General features: G+C 34.4%; 1 protein-coding gene across 3 annotated transcripts in view; it reads left to right on the forward strand.

The window, feature by feature from the left end:
* The window catches only part of LOC149544311 (transcription factor LHW-like), a 113,118-nt gene extending 97,260 nt beyond the window's left edge, over positions 1-15,858 (forward strand). For 2 of the 3 annotated variants that reach the window (XM_089798782.1, XM_089798781.1), the window contains exons 2-6: positions 4,653-6,317; positions 6,494-6,595; positions 9,750-9,902; positions 15,050-15,175; positions 15,548-15,858. In XM_089798782.1, coding sequence (XP_089654908.1) covers positions 5,022-6,317; positions 6,494-6,595; positions 9,750-9,902; positions 15,050-15,175; positions 15,548-15,646 — 1,776 coding nt within the window. In that variant the 5' untranslated portion in view covers positions 4,653-5,021 and the 3' untranslated portion in view covers positions 15,647-15,858. The remainder of the gene's footprint in view (positions 1-4,652; positions 6,318-6,493; positions 6,596-9,749; positions 9,903-15,049; positions 15,176-15,547) is intronic. The other variant, XM_089798783.1, reaches the window with a different exon arrangement.
* Positions 15,859-20,142: the final 4,284 nt, after the last annotated feature.

Consider the following 20,142-nt stretch of genomic DNA (forward strand, 5'->3'; position numbering starts at 1 on the left):
TAGATTTCTGGGCTCCAAAAACTTAATATTGAAGTTTTGTTACAATTCAAATTTGTTGCAATTGCATTCAGACAAGAAACTGTTGTGATATTTGTTTCACCATAGTGTTAGACCTGGCTTGTGATTGGCATTGATTGTCATTGATGTCAAAACATCTATACCAATACTCTTGCAGTATCGAGTGATTGGTAATAGATTTTGGAGTTAGTATTATGTGGTTTGTTGGTAACAATAGTCTGGCAGAAGTTTTTGGGTATACAGGATTGTTCCTAAATGTAGTTATCTCTCAATTCCTAGTTTTTGATATATGGGTATACCCAGTCACATTGTTACACTTGGTGGTGTTTGTGATTGTTGGGACTGCAATATGATCAATCAGATATCCTTTCATATTCGGGAATGTGTGCAAATCATCAGTTTCTATCTTGTTGTTTTGGCCACAACATATGGTGGTCTTGGCTTTGTCTTTTGGACTTGGCTGTGGCATTTCAGCGATGTCAACAGTTGCGGTAAACAATGTAATATCTTCTGTGTGACTCGTATTCATAATGTAATAGCGTGGTTATTTGTTTTCGAGATTTAAATCCAATTCTTAGAATTAAATATAAAGCTTCAGCTAAATGCATCGGTGTTACCACACATTTTTGTTATGAAGCCAACCTGTACATGATTGGGCACTGATATAAATAGAGGAGAAAATTTTCTATCCAATGGATGGTGTATGGTGTGGATAGTTGTGTGTCTATACAACTGTTGTTGTTCTGAGAAAAGCAATGTATGTATTGAATATAAATCATGTGTATGCGATGCAAGTCCAAACTTACTTAGATAGATGATTCGAGGAGATGTAGACAACAACAAACTGTAATTGCAGAGGCTTGACAACATTATTTTGTTGTGGTTATTCAATCACCTTTCATGAACTAGTTATAAGCCTATTAGTAGTGATCCTTATTCTATTGGCAGTGAGCCTTTTGTTTTTTTTGGGGCATGGCCATCTTGGCAGCTAGCCTATTGGTATAAACCCTTCTCATATTGGAGAGAGCATTTCAGGCAGTTAGCCTTGTTGTACAAAATCACCTTAACCTATTTCTCCTTCATGAGAATTAACTTATGTGTGGTTTTTTCCATTTTGAGTTTTCCATATAAACCCTAGAGTTGATTGTGTTGGTGTTTCTGTGCATTCATGCTTATCTTCACATTGGTGATCTACTGTGCTTTAACCAACAGATCTTAAGTGGTTGTTGTTTGTTGAGTATTAACCGGCAGATCAAATATTTTATTAAGTGTGTACGAATAATTTATTCGCCCCCCTCAATTATTTGACATGTTCAACACATAGATTAGAGGAATATTAAAGGCTCGAATGATTTTAATACCCAATTTCTGGATGAGGATATTATAGAGGAGCACAACATGAATCTGGGAGTTTTGTTGTGATGTTCAAAATTTCAAATTATTCCCACATAGAACTCATCAATGAAAATTATAGTAGGTGCATGTTTTTGGCTGCTTTAAAGACATTACAAATCCATCCCATTCCAAGATACTTTTGTGTGGCCTCAACAATGTGAATTAAGGCAACAGTTCACACTTCTTCTCATCTATAAACTATGTGACTTCAATTAGCGCTTCTTTAATGTAGAAGCCAAGCCTAGAGAGTGAAGAAGAAAAACATACAATGACAATAATGCTGAACAAATAACAGAGTTTTGTTGAACTGAATATTTTTAATTCATATATTGACACCTTAGATGACTTGAGCAATTATTATTTAACCGTATGAAAATGACTTTAGTTTCTAGCATAGCTGGGAAATATAAAGTATTGTTACGTACATTATTGTTACACCTTGCATATTGAACTGTTGATGTGTGAATCAAAATGAGCACTACTCATATGTAAGATACAAGGAGGGATTATTTGTTATTTTATATCTTTGTATGCTTAGTATTAAAGTATTGATCTTAATATGTTATTTCAATGGTCATCCGTGATATCTGAGAAAAAATTTCTGCCCCCAAAACTTGGAGAAACACTGGTATTAGCTTCCATATAATTCTTGATGTTGATTCCAATGTGTTCGTACATGATATATAAGTCTATAGTGCTTACAGATTGGCTGTATATACACTTAGGTGGATGCACATGTTCTTATATTAGAAATGTGTGCTGCTTCTTGGAATCAATTATAAACATGGATGAAATGCATTTGTCATTAAGCTGTGTTGAAACATTCCCTTATATCACTATCTGCAACAATTGTCCATCATTTTGCAAGATATGAACACCCAGTCATTCATTCCATTAATGCAATGAAAAATAGAATGCAACGAAAGGCTCAACAGTGCAAATTGCATTAGAGAACAATGTTTATAATTTGAAGAAATTCAATACGGGAAAAAAATACAGCCAAAACTATGTCCAAACTGTCAATGAAAGAAAAAAGAAGCAGCTATTGTAGATCAAAAGAGCTATATACAACTGCTAATGGCTAAGGAAAATGTCACAACTTCCTCATCTCTACTTTTTTGTGACGTTTTTCAGCCCTCTCAACTGCTAGACATATCTCTTCTGTAAACTTCCTTCACACTAAATGAGAGAACTATTGAGGAATTGTAAGATGATTTTTCTGAATTTATCTTTGAATATTTTTAATGCATTTGGGATAATGTAGAGCAGCTAGCATCCATGTGCTCAAATATTTCCAATCGTGTACTGACCTTTCATCTTCAAACTTGGCCATTTCCCAGTTTGCTTAATTCCTGAACTTAAACCATTTTTGAATGCATGTAATCAATTGCCTCTCAAAGTAGATTTAAACTGTCATTTTGTTAGCTACAAAGTTTTCCAGAGCTGTCTAACTGCTTGAGGTTATTCGACTTGTCAACATGATGGTTTCTGATACAAAGCTGACAGGTGTGGATAAGAATATCAGTCATACTAAGATTCTATTCTTCTGGAATGATACTAAAAGTTGATTCTTCAGCATAAAATTCATCTGTTATTGACTGCCAATAGTGTAGCTCATCACTGTTGCTGAGTAAAAAGTTCACAGAAAATTTTAGATATTCATGAAAAGTCATGGACTATTAAGATGTGCTAACTTTTGGGGATGGCTTCTGGCTTCTAAAGATCAGCTCATAGTTAAGTAGCCATTCACCATGAATTCCTGATGTCACTCTGAAAATTGAGTGGAGTGATGTTCAGATTGTTTAATTTTTGCCAAAAAGGAAGTTTCTTGCGTTCTTTATAACCTTTCGGCTGAATCACAATCAAAACCAGCTCTTTCGTCTAATAATTCTGATATGTTGACTAATGTGTGTGAAAAGAATAAATTTTCTCAAAATTGAGCAGATTAATGTGTCAAGATCTTTCATCGTGAGGTTCAAAAGTAATGCATCAAGTCATTTGTTTTTATTATGTATAATCCAATGCGTCTCTCATATGTTTTTTCCTCCTTTCCATAGATTCATACATCAGATGAAGTTTCTTCTTCTTTTCTGTAATTTAGATAAACTTTCATACAGCATCTAAATTTAGCAGCTTCTAGTCTTGGCTTGTTTTTAGTATGTTGTCAGGAATATCCCTTCTTGTACTTGAGTGTTTACTTTTTCTCTTTTTCTTAAAAGCTTTAGATGTGATGGTAATGGCAAGGTGTATGCAATGTGATCTTTATAGAAGCAGTGTAGTATATTGCATCTGTGTACATCTTTAGCATTGTGAAAAATTGATATACTAGTTATTTACCGAGAATTGTTTTTAAAATATTTGTATTCTCTATGTGCTTTGTAATTAAGATCAAGTCATTTAGATTTCTCTTTAATGTCTTGGATTTGAGTTGGATGTGTTCTTTTTTCATATCTTACCATTGTCTCCAAATAGTTGAGAAATCTAGACCAGGAATACTATAGCCTTAATATTCTTGTGTGTTTTATTTAATGGTATTAATTCCTCTGTTTTCTTTATGTGTTAATTATGGTATTTGGACCATAAACTCTTTTTTTGCATGATAATATATTTGTATTTGTTTTGTTAAAACAAATTAAGTCACCTCTGCATGAAGTGTTTATCCTTTTTAGCCTTTCCTAGCCAAAAAGTCATTATATTTTGTTTATAAAATTTTCACTTTTATAATCGATGGAGACTAGAAGAGTTAAAAATTAAGTGTATCACCGTTGGTGCTGGATAGCAACAAAGTGTTATGGTTTACCTTGGTAAGCCATTAATAAAAATACATTGTAACTAAACCAACATGGATACCTTTGTTGGTTGGAAACAATATCTTAGAATGCATGATGTAAACAGAAGCTGTTGTTTTTAGAGTTTTTAGTGTTTAAGGCTGAATCTACTATATGCAGTTTCCAGTTTTCCATGTGAGTTGGACTTCTTTACAGATTATATATGGTATGCTTTTCGAGAAAACTTGTATCTTTTTGGCAAGGTTTGGAATTCAAATAATGTTTCTCAGCACTATAAGATAGATATATCCGTAGCAGTACTTATTTTAAGTTTTCACATGTCAATGGAAGCCATAGTTAGTTTCCAAATCAATCCATTTGTGCATCATAGAGAAGTTTTATTCACTCAAATGGTACATTTTCAAATTTAAGTTTAAATTAGTTCTAATAAATCCTCATGATTCATTACAGAAGTTAATGAAACCTGCAAGACTCAAATGTGGAAATTCATTCTGTTCAAAGGAGCCATTTTGGTGATATACAGTACAGGAGCCAGTTTTATCAGGAAGTGAAATATGCTGAAGCATTAGTAAATATATATGACCTATTATACCAAGTAGAGCTGAATCTGATAAGAATTCTAGCCAATACAAATTCCTTTCCAAGAGATAAATAGGAATGCACGAAAAACTATTGTCTTCTTTAAATCCTTATGAAAAGAGAGACCGTTGTTCTATGTCAGCTCATTGTGATGGTGAAACCAGTAAACTTATGCCTGCAGGGGTAGAAACGAAAGATGTTATTTGGCATAAACCAGTATTGTTACTGGATTGAAGCAGCATGAGCCACCAACAACAAACTGATGCTCCTCCAGACTCGTTAATTTTATGCAATGCATGCAACCAACAAAATCATAACTCAGGTCATGGAAGCCAACATTCATCAGTCTATCCTAGAAGGGAAAGTCAAGTGGCCATATACTTGGGCAAAAATATATATGCTCCAGAAGCATCTCAGGCATCTAATGTATTAGTAGGGAGTGCTAATATAGTTAAGAATGTCATACAAAGTTTTGAACGCTTAGAATATGAAGAGAAGAGAAAGAAGCCCCACATTTTTCCTTCTTCAGTCAATTTTCTTGGCCCTGGTACCTTACTCCCAGATGAACCATTTGATATCTTATCAGAAATTGAAACTAATGATTTGAGGAATTGTTTTAACAGTCGTCCATATAAGAGTGAAGAGACCTCAAGTGTAAGTGCAAGCATGAATTTTTGTTTCCTCAAAGAGTCTAGTATGTTCAACAATACTGGCACCTATATGCATCATAATTGGAAAAATGATCTTTGTGACAGCCTTGCTTCTTCTGGTGCCCTAAAGTCAATAAATAATGATGAAACACAACTACAAATGTTACTTGAGTCACCTACTCATAGTTTTTTGGGCCAGTCCTCAAAGCTTTCGGTGTTTCAGATGGGGGATGAACTATCTACAGCTCTAGCGTCTGGACACAGGGATGATCTCGGAGATTTTGAGTATGACCTACAAAAGTATAGAAAACAAAATTCTTCCTTAAATCATGCACATATGATCAGTGGTCAGGGATACACTGAGGCCTTGGTTCAAGAATTCAACCCTGCTTCAAATCTTGGTGATATGATTCCGGACTCCAATTCAGGACTCCCATTTTTTTCAGAATCGAAAGATCTTTTGGAGGCTGTTGTTACTGGTTTTCCATGCATTAGTGAATTGGAACCCAAACCCTGCTCAGTTACAGTTGATGAGATCTCTTCTCTGATTGGTTCCTCCAAAGGAGCTAATATTGTGGATGAAATCAACAAAGGAGGTTATCCCCTTGGGAATCCAACACAAAATTCATCCTCTATTCAATTGCATAAGTCAAAAAACACAAACACCACAGTTGAATCTACAAGATTTTTTCAAGATCTGCTAAAAGATAAGAGTGTGGTGCGTTCTGAGGGACAGTGGGTAAATACATACAAGCATGAAGACACACCAAATACTGCTGGAAGAGCTTGCAAACAAGGGAAGACAGGCAGACCAAGACCCAAGGATCGGCAGAAAATTCAGGATCATGTTAGAGAATTGCGTGATCTAATACCAAATGCAACTAAGGTTGTTATAAGGGTCTGAATTGTTGTTGCATCTTTTTTAATTTCCTCTTTTCTTCTTTTGATATATCTCTGTTGCTCATTCAGTAACATAGGTATTATGTGCTTTTCTAATATTTCATGTCTGATTATTTTCTGGAATCCTATGTGCATAATTATTGTTTATATGGGTGTGTACAGTGCAGCATAGATACTTTGCTTGAACGGACTATAAAATACATAAAGTTCTTACACACTGTTACGCAGAATACTGGGAGGTGGAGCTACAAAGGAATGTTTAAGGTACATTCCTTTCCCATCTTTCTTGTTCTAATCAAGTACTTAAATCTTCCACTAAGCATAACCTGGCAAGAAACTAAAGATTGATAATTATCATGATGTTTTCACAGTCCATGACAATAGTATAACACTTAAAACATACATTTCTGTATTTCACTTTTTGGATCACATTGGCAATCTAACATTAGGATGGTTTAATCTGCATTACCTTGAGGATGGATTAGGCTGTGTGATCTGAAATGTTGATGAATTAAAGTACACTGTTTTCACTAGAAGCTTTATGCTCAATCTAATTATCAATAATGTGTCAATCTATAGCTTTCTTATTTTTGCATATATAATAAAGAATTTCATTCCTTGTATATGCAATATTCAATTGAAACATAATTCACTTCTGCTGGTCAGTTTGATTTACATTAGGGAGTACAGTCAAGAAGTGAATTAACATGCAAAAGTATCCGCAATAACAGAGTTGAAATTTCTGTATGTATGGTGAATTGAAGAACTTGATAAGATTAAAATTTGAAGAAATTTGTTTTAATAAACTCCAAATGGAAAACGAGATGAAAATAGTTAATGACTCACATGCTTCAATTTACAAAAATTGATATCAAATCCAACCTGGTCACTTGTTTTTAAAGGTAAAGATCCAAGACAGATTTTGCTGACTTTAATCATTCCCTTATTTGTTTCAGCCTTGATCTTTTAAAATAAGTAATGAGAAAGTGCATCCACAGTACAAACAATACTGTGTAAGATGACAGTTTGGTTTCGATAAATTTTTCTCAATATTTTATACTTAATATGTTGTTTATGTTGCAAAGACAAGACTTCAAATTAGCTAAGATTACTGCTGAAGTCTCCTTGATAAGATTAGGTACCATTATAGCAAAGGAGTTCAATAATGCAACCAGCTTTCTAGGTATCATATAGGTAGGTTTTGTAATCAACCATTGCAAAAGGTGACAATTGGTGCTGGTTACCTACCCTTTCCATTCAAGCCATTCAAGATGGTAACAACTATCAGCAACCAAAGCTTAGAAACAAACAGAAAATGTTCTTGTCAAAATGACAAATGCTCAAATTCCACGTTGTTTAAGCTATGTTGATCCTATTACCTACTTTAAATGCGCCTGAAGGATTTTCCTGAATGTACACTTCAATATTGTTTCTAACATAGTTTGCAAACTTGGACTGAAAGAGTACTTGGCAAATATTCTACAAAAACTCCACAAAACTTGATAACTTAGAAAGCAGTAAAAATTGAAATCTCTTTTAAATATATATATATATATATATATATTTTGTAAAATTCAATTACAAAATGTATTAAACTAGAAATTGACATCTCAATGGAGAAAATGCATGGTTTTATAGAAAAAACATGTGAAAGATATATTTTACCAGTGTTCTACTTGCGTTAACATTTTTAGCCACACTTGTTTGCATATATAAAAATGAGAGAATCAAAACTTGTGAAAATTCGCCCAACAAAAAAAATAGAGTACTTGGCAACTCAGAGAGTACTAGCAGATTTTGCAAACTATGGTTTCTAAAACATTTCAAAAAATGTCTCGGGATTGGCTTTGCACTAAAGGATAAATATTTTCTCCAATTAGTTTGGTTAAATCGAGAATCAATAAACACTGAAAAGTTCATTGGAGTTTTTTTTAAAATTTCATTCCAAATTGGATTGTGCAGATAAAATTGGAATTTAATCTCAATTTTTATAAATTGTGAGTTTTTGTTTATTTTTTGGTGCATAGGGGTTCATTACAAGCATACGAAAAAAGCAATGGTCTGATTCAGGCTGAACTATTGAATCTGCTAAGTGCCTATTACTTGCAAACTATTATGTTTTTTCAAGAGTTTAGCTTGTATTGATTTGCTAAAGATATGGCTAAACCTGAAATTATTGCTGCATGCAGTGCTCTGAAGTTTGTTGATAATAAATGAAGTGCAGTAGACATCACTTGAGACAATCACTGCATTCCCAAAAACTCTTTACTATTTCCACATTTATTTAGAATTCACATCTAGAAGTATCCTTTGCTTTTGTGAGAAAATTTGTTTGCAATGGAGTGAAAATAAATTGCTTAAGTTTATCGTCCCCTGTCAAAATAAAATTGCTTTGCATTGCAATTTGAAATGGAAAATAGTAAATCAGCTTTAGAATACTTCATAAATCCCAAGGACAGAAGACGCATAAGCCTAATTATGATTCTAGTAATTTTGTGTAGGTTTGTTGTATGTAAATGGATTAGACCTTTTAAATCCTCCTAGCAATTCTGAAGTAGATTTGGTTTATATTATGTCAATTCATTTAAGATCTCCAGCTATATGTTGTGCTATTTCTTGATCATTTAGCAATATTAGAGCCAATAGCACCGACAGAATCTGTAAAAACAGACTATTTATTCTAAGATGATGCAAACAGAAACAAATTGTTCTTGAATAAATTTTAAGAAATTTGCATACATTAGACCATGTCAGAATTTCTTCAGAGTTTATGTAGACATATTCTGAAACTGGCCCAAATAGTTTGTCAACAATAACTGTAAAGGCAGAGAGAAGATACACAAACACAAACCATGGTAGCAAAGCATTAAGAACCTCCCAAAGTCATCCTCGTCACAAACATAATTATGATTTTGAAGAAAGTAGTAGGTCACATAATGTGCATGTCTATGAAACAGCTTTTGTAAATACCAATATTTTCATGGAACAGCTTGCATCTATTTTTTGTTGCATTTTACTGTAAACCAATCACTTAAAAGTTAAAAGCTTATAATATGCCTAGTTGGGCTATTTATGCCTTGTCATGACCATTACTTCATTGTATTATCATAAACAAGATCAATCAAGCAGAGTATATATAGTAATTGGATCTCCCAACTTTCTCAAGCAGTTCCAAAAACTTATGCAAAGGGAATTTCTCTTTCATGTGTCGCATTTCCTTCATTGCATGTATTTTTTGCTTCCATGGGTTGCATAAATGGTTGGGCTTATGCCCCAACATGTGATGAGATAATCCATTCTGTATCTTAGTATCTTGAGTTATTGGAATGTAAACTATGAGAATTGTTTTTCTTTTTCTCTACCTTTGCATTTGTTATTTTGTTCATGCCTTTGAATCTTATCATCCCCATAATTGCAGGTGAGTGGAGATGAACCTATAGAGGGTTCACCTAAGAAACCAGAGAGAGGAGCATGCTGGGCAGTTGACTTGGCTGCATATGGAGAAATGCAAAGGAGGCCTTGCCCAATTATTGTTGAGAACCTTAGACATCCAGGACAGATGCTCGTGGAGGTAAGTAGGTATTAGAATTCGTTTTTAAATGGTGAAAATGTAAAGCATTTTTTGAATTAAAAAAACTCAGTCCACCAGCCTACCAACAAATGGCCAAATATATCAGTCTAATAATAGCATAAATTCAGGTAGCTCAGAATTGAGCACTACTAAATAACCATCTAACCTTCATTTCCATCCATGACCAAAATTACAACTGCCATTAACATCTTTCAGTGACATAATAGTCCTTAACTTCTTCATTAAATATCAAAGTTTCCAAAATGTCTCGTGGAAACCAAAAATCAATATTATCTCATTTTTCAGGCTTACCAAGCCAAAGTCAAATCCTACACAATGCAGAAAAACTACTAAAATTTCCAGCACTTAACAGTACGACCCCAAATTAGTAATTTTTTAATCTTGTAGCTTCAATGGGGGAAGCATCAACCCTGGCAGTACCTCCTTGAAAATGGTGAAATCTATTACCATGCGGTGCCCAAATCATGGAATTTCATTTCACACTAGACCTTCCATCAGAGAACTGACAAAGAGATGGATTTCAATATGTATTATATTTTCTAGAATTGTTGCATGCAATGCACTGAATGAAACAACAGAAGAATTGGCATTAAAACTGTTGAAGTTGATGAAAGCTCAACCCCACAAGTCCCAAGAATCATTTGCATACAAACATCTGTCATAGAAAGAGAGAAACAAAAGCTATGGAGGCTAAAATTCCTTATTCCACAGATGAGACATTCTTGATGAGCAAAAAGAAAGATTGCTATTATCAAAAGTGAATGAATGTTAAAAATTACAAAGAGAGATCGTCCTTATATAGGAGATTAAAACCCTAACAGGAATCTAACTTAGGTTGCATCATAATAATTAATATGAGAATTAGTTATTATATGTCCAAAGTTTAGCTTAAGTAAACTATAGATAATAAGTGACTTAATATTTAAATCAAAATGATTTAATTAATAAGACAATATCTTATTACTCTAACACTCCCCCCTTAAGATAAACTTAGGGAGTAACTAAAAACCTAAAAATCACTATTGGAAGCGAATTTGGGTCCCGGCAACAAGGCCTGATGAGGAACCCAAGCACAACCAAATTTCTAAAAAGAGGAGAAATAGAGAAAATCACGTGGGAAAAACCCTACTCCAAAAAGAGATGGAAATAATGTTAAAAGAAACTAGTAAAGGACTGACAAAGCTTCCACACTAGGGAATGTCCCAGAAGATAGGAACAAAAGAGATGATCATGAAGAACACCACTGAAGTATGAAACTGCAAACACTATCAAACTGCTGATCCAAAGAACCTCCACTGCATAGAACATGACTAGGTAGAGAAGACTAAGTTTGAAGAGTTGATCAATTGAAGATGGAAGGTATCTTCATGGCCTCCAAAAACAGAAATGAAAGAATTTTTATATGGCAAATGATCCAACTCACCGAAATGCATAGGTATCCAACCACTGCAATCGCCTAGTACATAGGATCAAATACTGAATACATAGCTCACTCTATCGAACCAAGAAAGCAATGGAACCAACATAACCCCCCTGTAATGCTAAGAGGTAAGACATGAACACTAAAACTAAATGCAATATCTCCAACAAAAAGAACTAGAAACATCGAGAGTGCAAAAGAGGTACAAACACCTATAATGGCACGTGTCATCGACACACCATGAGGCTAATGTCATGGAAGGAACACTCACTTGACAAAAGAAGATGACGAATATGGACAACATGAAACCCCCCAGGGCACTTTATAATGTAGTGTGAGTACAACAAAACACAAAAATGTGCAAGATCTCGGAATGCAATAGAGTGTCACTTTATCTTAGTGCATTTGCAAAAATACTACAAAAAGATGTCAACAATGATCAAAAGAAACGTAAGATTGATACAAGAGAGAGTACAACCCCATGGAAAATCATCTAAAACAACAAAATCGATCTTCAGACCTAAAACAACCAAGATATCCACCATAATGCAAAAAATAAAAAAACTGGATGGGATATGCTTGGAGTAGAATTTGGAAAATAGAATGTCTCAAGATATGTCTCCTAGAGTGAAAAATAGAACCTTTGACTTTAACTGCATAAACTAGCAATCAAAGAGCATCAAAATTCCAAATAAACTACACCATCACAACGGGCTCAGAATCAACTTTCTGATGATATCTCGTTTGCGAAAAATGGACTCCAAATGAGCATGTAACAGCCAAAAAACATAGGTAGGTCAAAAAAGAGGCAAAAGGGCAAAATTTAAAATCACTACCTTGGAACCTGTTCCAAAATGCCTCAGGAAGCATGATAGCTAGTACCATAAATTAGCTCAGGAAGCGTGCCAATTCGTATCAAAAATTGTCTTGGGAAGTGCGCACGTTCTGCACCAAAAAGCACCTTGGGAAGCATGTTGATTTCATGCCAAATTGCCTAAGCATGCATGCCAATTTTGTGCCAAAATTGCCTCGATAAGCATGTCTATACTAGAAATTGTCTAGATTTTCGTGCAAAAAAATATTGATTTTGCTCCAGAAAATCTTGTTTTCTTGTCCCAAAAAATCTCGATTTTTGTGCAAAAAAATCTTGATTTTCATACCAGAAAACCCCATTTTCTATGGCAAAAATCTCGACTTTCGTACCAAAAAGTCATAAAATTGTCACCTCAGGAAATGTGCCCAATATGGGAGCAAATTTTATTGCCTAGAATTTATATTGTGTCCAAATTGAACGTGCCTTATATGAAAATAAGGGTTTTTGGGCACTACAAGCTCAACAGTGAGGTCTATTTTTTTTCAAAGTGCACTGAAAATCAGTGACCTCCAGATCCAATACAAAAATCCTCTGAAAAATGAAACCCTTTGAAAGAAAAATTATAGATCTAAAAGCCAAGCCAAACCTCTCATAAACAGCACATAGGCATGAAGATCTGAAGCTTTTATACCATGTTGAAGTTGATGAAAGCTCAATTCCGCGGCTCCCAAGAATCACTTGCATGCAAACACCTATCATAGAAAGAGAGAAGCAAAAGCTATGGAGGTTGGAATTCCTAGATCCACAGATGAGACATTCTTGATGAGCAAAAAGAGAGATTGCTATAATCAAAAGTGAATGAATGTAAAAAATTACAAAGAGAGATCATCCTTATAAAGGAGATCAAAACCCTAACAGGAATCTAACCTAGGTTGCATTATAATAATTAATAAGAGAATCAATTATTATATGGCCAGAGTTTAGCTTAAGTAAACTAGAGATAGTAAGTGACTTATTAATTAAATCAAAGTGATTTAATTAATAAGACAATATCTTATTACTCTAATAAAAGCCCTTGAATAATTTCATTTTCCATGAACTAGCAAGACTTGAACTTAGAACCTCTCATTTGTATGTTGGGATGTTTTACTACTTAACTAATGACCCCTTTTTGGTCTTGGTTTTCTTGTAATCTCATTTTAATGGTTTGTACGTGGCTCATTTTCTCTGATGCCACCATTTCAGCTACAATTTGGTGCTTAGGGCTCTTACTCTTGCTCTAATACCATGCTGGTTTGTAGGGAACAGATAGGAGCTGACCTATGAGTTCCATAGTATGTCCATCTAATTTCTTATTTTCATTGTGTCAGAATCCATACTTTACCAATTCACTTGTGGGAAATTGCTTTCCTTCAAGATGGGCATGGGGACTAGGATCATAGTTACTAATCTCAGACATGAAACAGACTGCATGATCTGATTTTTCACTTTGACTTTGGCTTGATAATTGAGAAAGCCATGAACTTTAGAGATTTTTCAAGGATTGAAAGCTTTCTCTATCTATTCTTCACGAAATCAGCTTTAAAGATATAATGAGCTAATCAATCACAAGCTACCTTGATCACTTACATGAGTCTACATCAAGCTTAATCACTTGCAAAATTTTACATAGAGCGAATGACTTAAAAAGAAGATTTTGAGATGAAGAACAATATCATTAAATACATAAATATTCTTTAATTGTTTAAGGTGTGTAAGACTTATGTACTGTGATACTCATGGCATATAAAACAAAATTAGAAACATATTGGGCCAACAAATCATCCGCACAAATTGGTAGACAATAAAAAATAATTGAAAGAGTTGTGATGTGTCTAATGATGCATACAAATCATAAATTGAGAAGTCCTGATTGCAGGATCTCAGATCAATGCAAATTTGGGCAAAGGAAGTGAAAATGAAAGTAAATAAACTAAGTTTGTTATGTCTGAGATTGTAATCCAAGTTATTTATTATGGTGTCAGCTGATTTCATTTTAGATATATTGAAGTCCATGATTTGTTGGAAAAGACAGGACCTCCCTAACCCTTTCAACATCAATCTGTGTTGAAACACTGATCCAGGCCTGCTCTAAACCTGCTGGGACCAACATGTACAAGTCTGATACTAATATAGAATCCACTTTCTTTCGATGTCTAGTTTGACCAACCAATCTGCTATCTGGTTTTGACTACAAGGAATGTATGCACTGGAAGATATCTTGAGAGGAGAGTATGGAAATTGATAATATACACACTTCAAATCTGTGAATCCTTCATTCTTTTGCATGCTCTAAAACTCTTGATCAATTTCTGGGAATCAAATTCCACAGTAGGTTAGAGCTTCCCTTTTCCAACACAATAAGGTCTTTGATATAATTGATTTGAAACCAAGGAGATGGCTAAACCTAATCCATTGAGAAGGGAGAAGTCTCCCACTTTAATAGTTGGTTACCTGTACTTGCAACACCAGTTAGGGAGTTCACATATAGTTTAGTTGAATTAATTTTGTTAGTTTTTGAATAACCCAAGCATATCCAGTAGGGCTTGTGATGGAGGCAATTCATTAAAAAGTAAAATCAGTTTAATTTTGAGTTTTTGGATTTGCTGATTTGTGGTTTAGGGTTGTCCATTATATTTTCAAATTCAGAAATGTCTAGTGCAAACTGTCTTTTTATACCCTAATGCATGTGGTTTGGTTCCCTATTAGGTTACATTGTTATCACTTGCTTTTGGCTACACTTGTGTAGCTTTGGAGTAAAGAGACAAATGTTAAAACATGCTCTAGGTTACTTGTACTGTATAATAATACGATTTCACCTTCTAAACCATTGACATGTGACTAGATGTGCAGATATTGTGTGAGGACAAGGGTATATTCTTAGAGATTGCAAATAATATACGTGGCCTGGGTCTCACTATACTGAAAGGTGTTATGGAGGTTCGAGACGGACATGTCTGGGGCAGGTTTATTGTAGAGGTATGCAGTATTTTCTCTTACTGTCCATATCTTCACAAATTGCAGTCCAGGATATTTTCTGAAACAACTGAATTCCTATAGAGGGTACAAATTTTTCAGTCGACGAATTTGTAAATAGAATTTTTAGCTAAAACTGTGTATGATTTCTGCATCAACGTCTTGGATCACACTCAGTGATCCAAGTTTGATGTGAAAATCATACACAGTTTTTAGCCAAAAAATCTTTTTACAAACTACATTCATGTTTGCACATCTTTAATGCCTGCACATGGTTATAAATATGCCTTTTCTCATCTTCATTAAGCTTTCATCCTTAAGTTCAAATTATATATTTCTCTAAAAGGAATCAGAGGTTGCTTCTTCATGGTGCAGGCTGTACGAGATATCCATAGGGTGGAAGTATTGTGGTCACTTGCACATATTATAGAGTTGGTTTCAAGTGATGGAAACAACACAACAGTTTCAAATTGAATCTGACAAATCATTGCCCTGAAATTCAAATGTGATCAATTGTCACGTTTATCTATAATTTAACATTTCTCACTACAGATGGGATAAAGCTGACAAACACATTTTCAGAGTACACATTTGTAGAGCTGTCAATGAATCTGAGTGTATAAAATGTACATGCAACATTATGTCCACCATTTTCTATTTTATGACAAGTTATATTTTTAATCAAATATTAATCTCTCTCTTGAAAATAACAGGATGTCAGATTAGGTTACGAAACATCACAACCATATTGGTTCCTGGCAATCGAACACAGATATTTCTTGATTAATAATTTAATTAGAATCTACATATTATCATTGCCATATCTCGAAGGAATTGAAACATGGAGAAATTTTTCTGAAGTGCTACATGTACAATCTAAAATTTATACGTATTGAATTCATTTTATAAGCCTGCTTGAAGTGAATAATGAGCCCTAAATTGTACATCAGTATCAGTGAGTATTTTCATTTTAATTGGTGTATAATAAGCCCTAAATTGATGCTATCTTGCTATTGAAATGATTTATTAAAACTCACAAACTTTCATTAGCATTTTAATTTTAGTTAAACATTGACAAAACAACTTATGCTCATGAACCAAATTGCAGGTTTACTGAATAATTAGACTATAATTTCACACAATTATGCTACATGGCTACATGCAGATTTTGATCAGGTTTTTCTAAGCATCATGTTTAGAGATAGTAGATTCTATAAGGCAGGGGTCCCATGAGAGGGGCTTGGGCTCTATTTTTACGGACTGGATAGCTCCATGATTATTTTTTTGAGGGTGCTAAAGGTTTAATTGGAATATTTTCCTACAAAGTAGAGTTCCGACTTTTTAACCCTCACAATTTGAGTGGGTGAAAATGGGGTGGGGCTGGAAATGTGGGTATAGAAAAAGCTTCACCAGCTTTAGGGATATTTTGCCACATGCCAACTATCTATTAATTAGTTTAAAAATTTAATTATGACAGTTATAAAAATACTAATAACATCATAAATTTAAATTCTTCAAGTGATATTAATGAGACCAACTTCCTTAAATTTAGGAGCTGAAATAAGCTAAACAAAAATCATGAGACTCTTCAACTTTAAATATTCCTAAAAACTCTCAGCAGTCACCCCTTCTATTATTAAGGAAGCCTCCCTCCATAGGATGGAGTCTAAGGCAGGGGTTCCATGGGAGGGGCTTGGGTTTTATTTTTCTAGAGCGGGTGGCTCCATGGTAATTTTTTAGAGGGGGCTAAAGCTTTAATTGGAATCTTTTCCTACAAAATAGGAGCCATGGATTTTTAGCTCTCTCAATTTGAGCGGATGAAAATGGGGTGGGGCTGGATTTAGCCCCACCAGCTTAGGGAAGATTTCTGCCATTTGTCAACAAGTCACTCTTCATTTTCCCACCAAAATGAAATAATCTCAATAAACAAATTTATGAAGAAATATAATTTTTTATTTTCAAAATTCACAAGGCAATCATTTTTCTTGAATTTAGGAGCTAATTTTTAAAGCGGATTTATATATAAATTCATAGGACCGCTTCCCTTTTTAAATATGCTTAAAAAATCTCAGCAGCACCTACTCTACTTTTAAGGAAGTGGGTGCCCATGGGACCCTTGCCTAAGCCTATAGTAGCATATGGAGATGAGTGTTTTACTTCAACAGAGGGCCCATTCACACACTTATGTTATTATTTTCAATGATGTGCAACAATTCCCAACACGAGCAAGGAGAAAAGGCAACAACATCTAGATACATGATGCATTTTTTCATTTTTTTAAAGTAACAAGATTATGAAGTCTTAAATGTGATCTTTTAAAGAGAAAATATATCTGCATAAAGTCATAAAGATCAAGCTTCGAGAAAGTAGTTATAAACTAAAATTTCCAACACGAACTTATTGGCCACAAAGATGCACTGAAAATGTATAGGGTTGTCTCCAAACTTGGTGCAATTGGAGATTAGCTTTGAGTCCAGCTCTGTACCATGCAAACTTGAGAGTTTGCTTTATGTATGGTTTTAAGGCTTCTATGTCAATCTTCTTGTCTTTTCATGCATCTTCAATTGGTCATCCCAGGGTTATTATTAATTTTATATAATTCCTATTGCTACTGTTGTTTTGGGTTTTAAATGTGGCTCGTATTTGACTTTGACAAATCTTGCCTTGAACAATGAAGAACACGGTGCCTAAGTTATCAAGGAAACATGTCCCCAAATTTAAGGAGATAACAATCTTGATATTTTCTAAGAAGTAAATGCTATTATCTCCAAATAAAGATCATGATTCTACCGCATTACCACTTATAAGGGGTTCATTTGGAGAAATATTGGTTTCAAATTTATGATCAATTAATTTATTACGATCATTTCTACAACTCATCATGTACACATTTAATAGGAGTCTCATACATCGATATACACCACAAATTTATACTCTTTTGGGTTCACATTTGCAACAAATCAATTATATATATATATATATATATATATATATTGTTGGAATATCTTATTGGAAAGAATGCTTCTGAGGGGGGGGGGGTGAATCAGAAGTATTGTGCTTTGACCTTTAAAACTTCTTAACTGAAAGTAAATTGCATGCATATAAATATTAAGCAATCATAAGAAACAAATATGCATCACCACATAACACTTAAGATTTGGTAACCCAGAAACCTTCCAGAAATGAGAAGGTAAAACTGGGGTGGGGATGATACTTACAAAATCACTGCAGTAATAATGTTTAACCACTTCTGATGGTCTGCCCTGTTAAAGGCCTGCCCTGTCAAAGGCTTTACACTGTATCAATAGTGACCTGTTTAAAGGATTTCAAACACTTTACATGAAGTGTTACCCTGTTAAAGGATTTAATCACCTATTGAAAGGATTTACAAAATAGCTGCTAAGCTAACCTATCATCATAGGATTTACTTTCTAATACAATGGCTAAAGAGTATTAGGTATGATAAACCTGATGGCTTACAATCCTTCGATTGTTGATTACAGGCACTTGATCTGCTCTTCTGTGATCTTGATCCTCTTTGAGATCTGATACTCTTTTTTGTGAAATAGTTTTCTTTACACACCTTTTTCATTCGCCTCTCTCTATCTGATCTTGATTTGATTTCATCTTCCTTATAAAGACACTCGAAGACTGAGGGTTAGGTATGGATCTACGATCCATATTTAATCTCTAATATTTTCTTATTCCTTGCACATTGCTTATTTGTTCCATGCCTTCTCCATTTTTCTTATTGGTTGCATGTAGATTGCATAGGAAATATAAATGATTTGATCTTATCACTTAGATCTTTCGAGATTTGTCTTATGTTGGCTATGAAAACGTTTTACATCTGAGTTTGTGAAGTTTCAAACTCATATGTTGATTCTGAGTTACTCGGCACTTACTGCTTCCTGATGCTCGACACCTTTTGTAACTCGGCTTCTGTACATGCTCTTATCTTGCTCGGCATCCTTTAAGATTCGACACCTGAATGATGCTTGGTACTTGGATCATGCTTGGCACTTGTACTCACTTGGCACCTGATCTTCACTCGGTCCCTGATCTTCACTCGGCACCTGATGTCTTTTCTGACTCGGCTCCAATGTAGAATGTGATTAAGTGTGTTTGCACTCAATTGTCAAAAACCATTATGAGGTTAACAATCTCCCCCTTTGACATGAGTGACAAAAACACTTAGCTGACCTTATAAGTACATGTACTAAACTTACTCGGTATATACAGAGGTTGAAAAACATTACTCAAAATTGCAAAATGTATATATACCTCAAAATTAGTGTAACTCCCCCTGAGTTGATTGTGCCAGTATCTGTGCTATCTTGTTCTGTGTATTATGCTCCTCCATTAACTCATTATCTCCCCTTGTGTATAATATCTATATCTCCCCCTTTATATCTTTTCTCCCCCTTTTTGACACTTATGTCAAAGGGTCCTAAATAGTAATGCCATGTTTGGCCAAAAATGTCTTGTTTACCTCAAGGAGTATTTGTAGAGCTGCATCCCAGTTATTTAAGGCAATATCCAATGACTTTTGTTGGATTGCAAGCTCTGCTGCGAGATCAACAAGTCCTTCATGTGTGGAAATATTGGGATCCTTCTTCAGGATTGTTTCTGCATACAATTGCTCCTTGTGCAATACTTCTAAGTGAGGAGTTATGGAGGCTTGAACTTGCATCAGCTTTTCTTTGATAGTGGCCTCTTCTGTTGATAATGCAGCTAATTCCCTCTGAGTGTGTAAGGTATGAGAAATTTTCTTTTCACTCTGTGCAGGATCTGAGGGTAGTTGCATGCTAGAGATTTTTAATGTATTCTCAAGATTCAAAATTTTCTGATTTATTTCATGTGTGAACTTGGAAAAATCACACAATTTGCTGTAACAGGAAAATATATTTCCTAATACACTTTTTACATTTTCTAATTTCTTGGCTAGGTCAACCTATCCCAAAATTATG

The sequence above is a fragment of the Cupressus sempervirens genome, chromosome 8, assembly GCF_028749045.1.
Source record: "Cupressus sempervirens isolate cs-2001-9-10 chromosome 8, ASM2874904v1, whole genome shotgun sequence".
Lineage (NCBI taxonomy): Eukaryota > Viridiplantae > Streptophyta > Pinopsida > Cupressales > Cupressaceae > Cupressus > Cupressus sempervirens.